A 10,205-nucleotide genomic window follows, 5' to 3' on the forward strand; every position below is an offset into this window, starting at 1 on the left:
TAGAAGTTGCCAGGCCAACCAATAATTGCAGTTTTATTGCTTTCAGGATGGAGTATCAATGTACATATAACTGTACTGACCATTTGTGCACAATACAAAATTAAAACATATATTTATATTTTTTACCAGCCATCGACAGCATTGAATTATTAACAAAAATAATATAATAAAGAGCTATGGCTTTATCTGAAACTAAACATCGATTGCTTTTCACTTCTAAGCAAATGCTTGATGTTAAACGATTCAATCTTCAGTGCTTCCTGAATCCCTTCAGTATGGGGTAGATGTTCTCGAACGCTTCGTAGATCTCACCGCGGTCTTTGGCTCCTGAACGACCAAAACACAAGCTAAGAATCACACTCTGGTTTATAGTGGTGAGGAAAAGGTACTCACATTTGTTAATTAAGTAAAAGTATCAATACTGTAATATAAAAATGCTCTTTTGCAAGTAAAAGTGCTTTGCACACAGACGCGTTTTTTTCGCACGGGAAAAAAAAGACGATTTCATTTTTTTAAAGAAAACAATGATTCTCTATGACCTCATGCACACCGGCTCCGAATTTCAAGTGCGTTTTTTTCCCCAATCGAACCCAGTTCGATTCGTGCGTCTTGTCGCATGCGGTAAAAACTCATTGACTCCTTTTATGACTCCTTTTCGGATCCGCAGTGTGGATTCCGCACAGCCTTGCACAGAATGCACACCAAATCCAATGTGTTTTAATCGTGCAGCAAATGGAAAGAAACGCAACGGTCCTGTGTGCAAAGCGGGTCAGTCTCTCCACTCCGACATGTCTCCTTTCCGACATGTCTCCATTCCGACACTAACCCTATCTCTACCCCTAACCCTAAACCTTAGGCCCATGGGAGTGTCGCCACTCCGACAATAAGAAGTCCATTTCGGAGTGGCGACATGTCGGAATGGAGAGAGCCTCCCGTGCAAAGCCCTTAAAAGTCTTCTGCTGTTAATCACTGGGAGCTGATCAGTACAACCACAGTCTACTACTGTTGTACTGGGAGCTGACCAGTACAACCACAGTCTTCTATTGTTGTACTGGGAGCTGACCAGTACAACCACAGTCTTCTACTGTTGTACTGGGAGCTGACCAGTACAACCACAGTCTTCGATTGTTGTACTGGGAGCTGACCAGTACAAGCACAGTCTTTCACTGTTGTACTGGGAGCTGACCAGTACAAGCACAGTCTTCTACTGTTGTACTGGGAGCTGACCAGTACAACCACAGTCTTCTACTGTTGTACTGGGAGCAGACCAGTACAAGCACAGTCTTCCACTGTTGTACTGTCAGTCACTGGGAGCTGACCACCAGTACATCATTCTCATATTGTTTAGTACCTGTGAGAACAACTTTCCCGGAGACAAAGATGAGTAGTACGATTCGAGGTTTCACCATCCGGTATATCAGACCTGGAAACAGCTCTGGCTCATAACTAGCACACGCACACGCACACACACGCATACACACAAGTAGGAACAGTTATATCTGTCATGTGATACAGTTAACCCTCATTGGGTCTTCGTGTGTGTCGGGTGTGTTAGTCACACCCAGGGTCTCTGGGTCATTTTGACCCGGCTCATGTTAAACCTGTCTTAAGTGGTTAGAAACCCCCAAAAATCGAATTAAACATAATTTGTCATTACTAAAAGCCGAATCGACCGTGGTGCATCCAGCTGTGTCGGACAGCTATGCGAACACAATTGGCCTGTGTTCGGCCCAATTGGCCCAATTGTCCTTACATGTATTCATACGGGTGGGGTGGCACCTCTCAGCAGGGAGTGTAGGACGGGAGGAGGAGGACGAAGGCTCTACGTCCTCCCGGTGGGGGCTCCTCACTGGCAGGTGATTCGCAGTGACAACACAGAAATGTGGGTGGAGGAATTAATAGTCATAAAGACTTAATTGGGGAGAAAAATAGGGTAAAAAAAGAATTGGCAAAATACAAAACATGTCTGATTGCCATGGACCTTTGAGCCTGTACTGGAGCTTAAAGTGGCACAGGGATGAAGTTCCCATTTGGGAGCCTCGTTCCCAGCACACAATGGGGCATGTAAATTGCGTTTTTTCCTTGGCAATGACGAAATGTATAGTTTCACGGCAATCGGACGCTGCTTTCATTATTTGTAGCATTTTGTGCCAAACGGGCCACTTCCGCAAAATGTGTATGCCAATCGTGGCCAATCAGAATACAGCGAAATATAGCAAAAACATAATCCCTCATCAATCCCGACCTCACAGAGATAATATTGATTGAATTGTTAGCAATGTAGTTAGTAACGGCGAGCAAATTATGTACTAGAAAGTATCAATATCTCTAATGTTTTCACAGAAGGAAATGGTCTAAATATTAGCCTACACTTTCAATGGCTGGATCAAATTGACCCGAAGAAGACACCAGTAAATAACTGGAGAGAATAAATGATCATGTCCTGCTAAACTTCTGGGCTGCTGAGCGGTCCATAGACCTGCTGAGCTGTCTTAGCCTTGCATAGCCAGACAAAATCACTTTGTGGATAATAGCCTGGTTCTTCTCAGTGTCATTATTTTTGTGCCGAGCTGGGTGGTTGATTGATTGAATATTTTATTGGACAAAAATGGAGAACAGTACAAGTATAGTCAATACAATAAAAAAAATGTAGTACAGTAGAAGTACAGTTAAACACCTTGCCTAAAAGGAGCATCCCAAATACCGTAAGTGCTTTTACGATCTTGTTTACATCGGAAGTTCTTGGTATTCAATTCATGGACATAGCAAATAGTAAGCAACAAAAACATTCAAAAATCATCGCAGTTATAAAAACACGATATGTACAGGGTAGGGGAAAGAAGGGGGTGGGGCTAAGGTAAGGGGGGGGGGGGTGCTCACTTCTCGCCTGTCTATGGGAGAAGTGATAACTACCTACACCTCTGAAGTAGTCAAGGAATTCCACACCTGGGTGGCAGTGTTGTAGAACAGGGGTTTTCAAAGTGGGTGACGGGGCACCCTGGGGTGCCGCGAGATAATTTGATAATATTTGGAATTTATTTGGCCACTTGGACACAAAAGTATTTAGTAAAATTTTAAACTTGAAGTACAAAGTTATTTTCAGTCAGTTCTAACAAAAATTATCTCAACGTTTTCTTCGCAAATATAATCACTAAAATATCGTCACTGTCGGGCAGAAACCTTGTGTCTCCAAGTTTCAAATGTGTACGTCTTTTGGTAAAGCAAAGCCTTTCATCATACAAGATTGTCGCACAAAACTAGTGAAAACAGCCGATCTAAAAGCACACAACGCCTCCTTGTAGATCTGTTTTCACTAGTTTAGTACATTTTATAGATGATAAATCAAAACAAACGGTTTTGGACATACAAGGGTTCCACCCGACAACAACGATATGCTATAAATATAAGGTGCTGGGCGTGAAAATTATAATGTTGGGGTGCCTCGGATTCAAAAAATATTCATGGGGTGCCCTGAGACAAAAGTTTGGGAACCCCTGTTGTAGAAGGAGAATCTACCCATATTTGTCTTATGGGTTTGTGCTGTGGGTGTTGCTAACTTCTAGGAGATATTTACCTGCTGAACTGCTGGTGGGTGAGGACCAGGCCCTCCAGTCTGATGGGGAAGCAGACGTCACAGCTGGCCACCATGTTCTGGATCTTAAACTCCAGGAAGCGTGCCGGGAAGCCCAGCTTCTGAACCACGCGGGCGTACTTCCTGGCTGCCAGGCGAGACTGTTCCTCACTGCGTTGGAAGGACGGAAGTACATTTTTTTTGTTCAGATTTAACCATTATTTAACCAAGGAATTCCACTGATATTCATAATCCACAGAACAACAGATGTCGCTTGCGTAAAATAACTGATCTTCACGTCGACTACTGAAGATCGATTCTTGCCATAAAAAGCTAGATACCTCATTCGCCGCTGCAGTTCAAGGTGTGTCGGGGCATACTCCACTTTTAGAGCCGTATTTATTTCGGTTTGTGGTGGCACAAAATCTCGGCAGCACCGAACAGCTGGATTAATGACGGTACCAGCCCAACGAACCTCTGAATGACGTCAGATTGTAGACCTCGGTTCGAAGTGAAGCGGTGAACTTTTATTCTGTGTTCTAGAGCTATGAACTCTGTGATCTATACATTCTTCCAATTCTGAATGAATGAATGATTTTATCTGGAGGGCCGAATTGTCATGTGAAGCTTGACCAATCCTCAATTCTGGTCTCATTGGACATTTTTAATCATCCAATCATCAGACCGGGACGGACATTACACACATATTTTGGATGTACGGGACAGATAAAACCTGTTCATTCTGGACTGAAATGACCATATATGGACATGAACGGGACACAAAGACAGACAGACGGACAGACAGTAGGGCATTCACAGAATATTCGAATATCAAAGTCACTATTCGACATTGTTCACCAAAGTCGAATATTCTCTTCTTTTTTTTTTCCCCTTTAAAAATATATATATATTTCTTCATGGTTTATAAAGCTTGGCTAGATAGGAAGTCATAAGAATGAGTTGTCAATGCCCCTGGTGGATGAATTTGTTAATGCTCTATACCAGGGGTTCTCAAAGTTTTTTAGGCCGTGACCCCCAAAATAAACATATTTGAACTGGGGACCCCCACCCTGACAAGCACTTGGAATTGTAGGTATTACATTTAATGTGACTCGGTTCCACAGATAAACATTGTGAAAATAGCGTTGCGAGGCGTTGTGAGCATGTAGATCGGCTATTTTCACAATGTTCGCCTCTTGCTTACTTAATATGTGTCAGTTTGGCGAGTCCTGTCGAATATTCGACTATTCTAATACTTTGAGGTCGAATAATTCGAATACTAAAAATCACTATTCGTGAATGCCCTAACAGACAGGTGTGTTTGACCCTTGACCTCTTGGCTCCAGTGCAGACCATCTTCCCGGAGCTGAAGATGAGAGCGGTGGTCCTCGGCTCACGGATCCTCATGATGACCGCAGCGAACCTCTGAAAACACACCACTGCTCACGCTGTAGGTTACATCAGTGTTGACTTTCGCTGACAAAGAATAAATAAAAACGAAATAAATTAACTAAGCTACTGTGACTAAAACTGAGACTAAACATATTGACAAGTTCGTCAACAAATACAAACTAGACCAAGGGACTAGTGGAGAAGAGATCCAGTAGAAGTTATGTTATGTTTTGCTGCGCTCTGGTGTTCTACAAGCAGATCTACAAGCTTTGCTATTTTCAGCATGCAATCAAGTGTAAAATCTGCCATTATGACGCCATCAAGGCCCGCCAAAATACACTTTTGTCGACAAAATCAACCATACATTTAGCTGACTAAAACTGAAACTTTTCACATGACAAAAACTAAATACCATTTTATTCAAAAGACTATGACTAAAACTAAATCAAAATGTGCTGTCAAAATCTAGCAAAATCTGCATCAAGCAGTGTGAACTCACATGTAAAAGAAGGCCAGGACTGTATAGGAGGCTACGCTTTCAGTTTAATTTAGGCCCGGACATTTTTGACCACATCTTTCCCATGGGTTTTTGACCGGACAAAGCCAGATGTTGGAGCTATGTAGAGATGGGACACTCGCGAACGAATCAAGTCTTTTGAACGGCTCTTTGAAATGAACAATATGATTCGGTTCACAGTCGGGAGCCGTTCCTTTCTAATTAACAGTGGTGGGAAAAGTACAAACATTCTTTACTTATACATTTGAAAATATTTGAAAATAGCAGATCTACAAGCTCACAATGTTGGGACGCATTGGGAGCTTGTAGATCGGCTATTTTCAAATGGCGGAAATGTAGCCTATATATACAGTATGGCTGAAATGTATATGCTGCATGTACCTTGGGGTTGTACTGATATAAGACGGTATGAGATGCTGCATGTACCTTGGGGTTGTACTGATATAAGATGGTATGAGATGCTGCATGTACCTTGGGGTTGTACTGATATAAGACGGTATGAGATGCTGCATGTACCTTGGGGTTGTACTCCGCGTTCCTGGCATGCAGTGCGATAAATTTCAGATCTAGTGGACACCCCAGGGTCACCGTTGAGACAATATTCCTACACACACACACACACACACACACACACACACACACACACACACACACACACACACACACACACACACACACACACACACACACACACACACACACACACACACACACACACACACACACACACACACACACACACACACACACACACACACACACACACACACACACACACACACACACACACACACACACACACACACACACAAAGATGTTTCAGTCTGCCATCTGCCACCTCTACCTCTCAAATGCCTGGAACGTGCCCGAGTCGCGTTAGATTTTAACCACTTTAACCACTTTAACCATTATTTTATGCTTTAACTATTGAAAAATAGCAGCTATACAAGCTCACAGCGCAAGCTTGTAGATCTGCTATTTTTGAAAAAACGTGAAAATGTGTGCAAGTCTTTGAATATCTTTGACTCGATCTTTGATCCGACTTCTAAATCCTTCTTCTAAATCATGTTGTTCTCAAACTTCTTCATGTCAAGGACCCCCAAAATTACAGGTATTTGGCCGCGGACCCCCATCTCAAAATATGTTGTTCCAGGGACCACCCAGAAGCAAATATTTGAGTTACAAATGTTCGCTTTTAAATAGATATATTCAAAGTATATATATGCAAAGAAATATCATGATTTTTCAAAAATAGCAGATCCACAAGCTTGCAGCGTGGCACTCGGTGCCGCGCTGTGAGCTTGTATATCTGCTATTTTTCAATTGTTAAAGTGGTCAATAATCCTAGGAATAAATGGGTTAAGCCAGAAGCCAGGTATAAAGCCCTTATAAACCTAGGTTGGTAATCCAGGTATAAAGCCCTTATAAACCTAGGTTGGTAATCCAGGTATAAAGCCCTTATAAACCTAGGTTGGTAATCCGGCCTGACAGCGTGTCGCGGGTTCGAGTCCTGTTCCCGATGACCTTTGCTGCGTGTCACCCCCCAATCTCTCTCCCCATTTCCTGTCAACCTACTGGATACCTATCAATAAAGGCAGATAAAGTGTAACAATGCTACATGTCATTTCCTACATGGAACAATAAAGGTGACAATTGAATAATATCAATAATAACAGGTCTAAACGGGTATTAAATGGACCCATAATTTGTACACTCTCATAGTTATGAGGGGTTCTTGCAAATGAAATGTTGAGAAAGAGGCACTAGTAGACTCCTAATATGCCATAGTCATACATATTCAGAAGAAAATATGGAGAATTCATTGGGTCTTATGATAAAAAAGAGAACTTTTTAATGGCGGAAAATCTAGAATTTGCCACTGACAGCTACAAGTCTCCACGGACACATTTTGTCTGTGTGCGGATATACTAATGACCCTTGGATTGGTTTCACGCAGTCTTTTTTCTGCTATTCAGACTACACAAAAAACAATGCCACTCCAGTCTGGATACGCCACAAATCAGCAGTGGTGGAAAAAGTATTCAAATATTTCACTTGAGTGAAATTATCAATACTGCAATATAGAAGAAATTGTCTGGAAGTAAAAGTCCAGAATTCTAAATGTACTTGAGTAAAAGTACAAAAGTATTGTCATCAAAATGTACTTTAAGTCCCAAAAGTAAAAGTACTCATTATGCAGATGCCCCATTTCAACTTTTCAAACGTATCCACAACTTTCCAACATCCCATCGTGCATTGCGCAGAATGTGCAGGCAGCTTCCGGCGCCGCAACGAGCGTGATCTACAAGCTCACAACGGTTGCATCTGCGACGCGACGTGAGCTTGTATGTCTGCTGTTAACCGGAAGTGTCCCGCAAATAATGCTACAGTAAATTCTCGCGGAAACAGGTGAATATGAAAATCTTTTGAAAATAGCAGATCTACAAGCTCACGATGTGACGCATTGTGAGTCGCGATGCAGTACAGTACTTAAGTAAATGAACATAGTTACTTAAGTTTACACCATTGCAAATCAGATTTTGAACAGGATTTAGACCCTGGAGCGGGTAGGACATGGTAATTACGGACTGCAGCTTTAACAAAGTGACTTTGAATTGCAAACGCACTGCAGCTGTGGAATGATTCCAGAGCGCTCTGTGACAGGGGTCATGGGGGTCATAGGGGTCATGGGGGTCATGTGGCAGAAAGGAGAGGCCACAGTTCCTGTTCCAAGCTCCGCCCCTTGCACCGAATCCCCAGGGTCCTCCGCAGTGGTGGAATTCTGGGTATTGTAGTCTGTGAAGATGCCGCTGTCCTGAGTCATGTTCAATGAACTGTTTCCACCTGAAAAATAAACATCAGCTGGATATAATACTGTTTTGTATTTGATCTGAGAATTAAATATAATATGTATAGTTCTCATTACAGACTACTATTCATCTCTCTAGTCTTATCTGTACATACAGCCTACTGTAATTCATGCTTACTGTTTTGTTGCTGCCATCTCTTTGGTCCGAAGTCCCATTAGTCCGAATCTGGTGATGAAAAATACTATGCCTAAACCTAACCATAACCTCAGTAAAACTATGCCTAAACCTAACCCAAACCCTAACCTCAGTGAAACTATGCCTAAACCTAACCCTAACTAAATTCGGACTAATGAGCTTTCGGACTTATGGGCAGTCCCCGCTGCTATGACACCTGAATTTCTCCACAGAGATAAAAAAAAGATCGATCTATCGATCTGTCTGTCGGTCTTTCTATAGCAGTGGTTCTCAAACGTTTTCAAGTGAAGGATCTCCAAATGAATATGTATTTCTTTGGCCACGGACCTCCATCTGAAAATATTTGAGACCCTATTTTGAGAACCACTGTGCTATAGTAGCCTATTAATCCATCTTTTCATCAAGTCTTGTTTCCCTGTCTCTCTCCCCCTATCTGAGATACCATACCACTGTGTCTACTACTGCTCCCTCAGTCCATATACCTGCATTGTTCTGATCGGATGCTGGTTCTTCCTGGGTACTGAGTTCGTCCGGCAAGAAGCTGAGATCCAGTTCATCTCCCAGTTTGTTCTCCTGATCCCCCGTCGACGACGAGAGGAAGGTGGCTTCCTGGAGCTTAGGAGCTCCCAGCTCTCCATCAAACATAAAGCTAGATGCATCCTGCATGGAGAAACAGCTCTTCATCAAACATAAAGCTAGATGCATCCTGCATGGAGAAACAGCTCTCCATCAAACATAAAGCTAGATGCATCCTGCATGGAGAAACAGCTCTTCATCAAACATAAAGCTAGATGCATCCTGCAGAATATCCTCTCTTCATCAAACATAAAGCTAGATGCATCCTGCATGCAGAAACAGCTCTTCATCAAACATAAGCTACTGTAGATGCATCCTGCAGAATATCCTCTCTTCATCAAACATAAATCTAAATACATCCAGTGTTGCCAGATTTGGTGGTTTTAAGTTGTGCTTAGGCTGGAAACTGTCATTCAGATCTGGCAACCCTGAATGCATCATGCAGAATCCACCTGTTTCGGCGAGAATTTACTGTAGCATTGTCTGTAGGACACTTCCGGAGAACAGCAGACATACAAGCTCACGTCGCGTTGCAGATGCAACCGTTGTGAGCTTGTAGATCACACTCGGCTGCGGCGCCGGAAGCTGCCGCACACCTTCTGCGCAATGCGCGGTGGGACGTTGGAAAGTTGTGGATAACAATCTAGATGCAGGCCTCGTCTTTTTGGAGGTAATCCAACAAGCATGTTGCAGAAAATCATTACTCACTGTCTGCTTGCCATATGGCAGGGGTCCTTTTTAGCCGCAAATTGCAACACTAGATTTTTTTATAATCGGATGAATCTAGGGTTGCAATACCTCCCATAGGGATCCAATGCATCAAAAAAAAATTTGCTATCTGATTGTATTAAACGACTTCAAACTCACCAATATTGCGGCTCTATGGAAAGCTTGGAATTTACTCTTGCTATCTGCAAAGTGTTTGTTTCTGAAAAATCCACCGTATAATTGTTATGCTTTATTTTCTGTCAAGAAATCCGAGCAGACATGGTTTATTTTCATGGTGTTGACAGACATGGTGTTGAACTTCGGAAGCGCTTGTCTTCTATAACGCCATGTCCCGCTGCCTCCTGCATAATGTGACATTTAGAACCAGGTGGTCACAGGACCGCGTTGAGGGATTTTCCATGAGCGCTTCCAAACT

At 42.6% G+C, this 10,205-nt stretch overlaps 1 protein-coding gene across 1 annotated transcript; it reads right to left on the minus strand.

The window, feature by feature from the left end:
* Positions 1-250: 250 nt before the first annotated feature.
* tbpl2 (TATA box binding protein like 2) lies at positions 251-8,178 on the minus strand (the record flags this gene model as incomplete). The annotated part of the gene is made up of 6 exons (XM_080750816.1): positions 251-327; positions 1,352-1,446; positions 3,575-3,742; positions 4,905-4,996; positions 5,997-6,084; positions 8,108-8,178. The coding sequence occupies 6 exons, from the start codon at positions 8,176-8,178 to the stop codon at positions 251-253; spliced, it is 591 nt and encodes a 196-aa protein (XP_080606942.1).
* Between the last annotated feature and the right edge of the window lie 2,027 nt (positions 8,179-10,205).

The sequence above is a fragment of the Nannobrachium achirus genome, assembly GCF_963921795.1.
Source record: "Nannobrachium achirus genome assembly, chromosome: 20".
NCBI lineage: Eukaryota > Metazoa > Chordata > Actinopteri > Myctophiformes > Myctophidae > Nannobrachium > Nannobrachium achirus.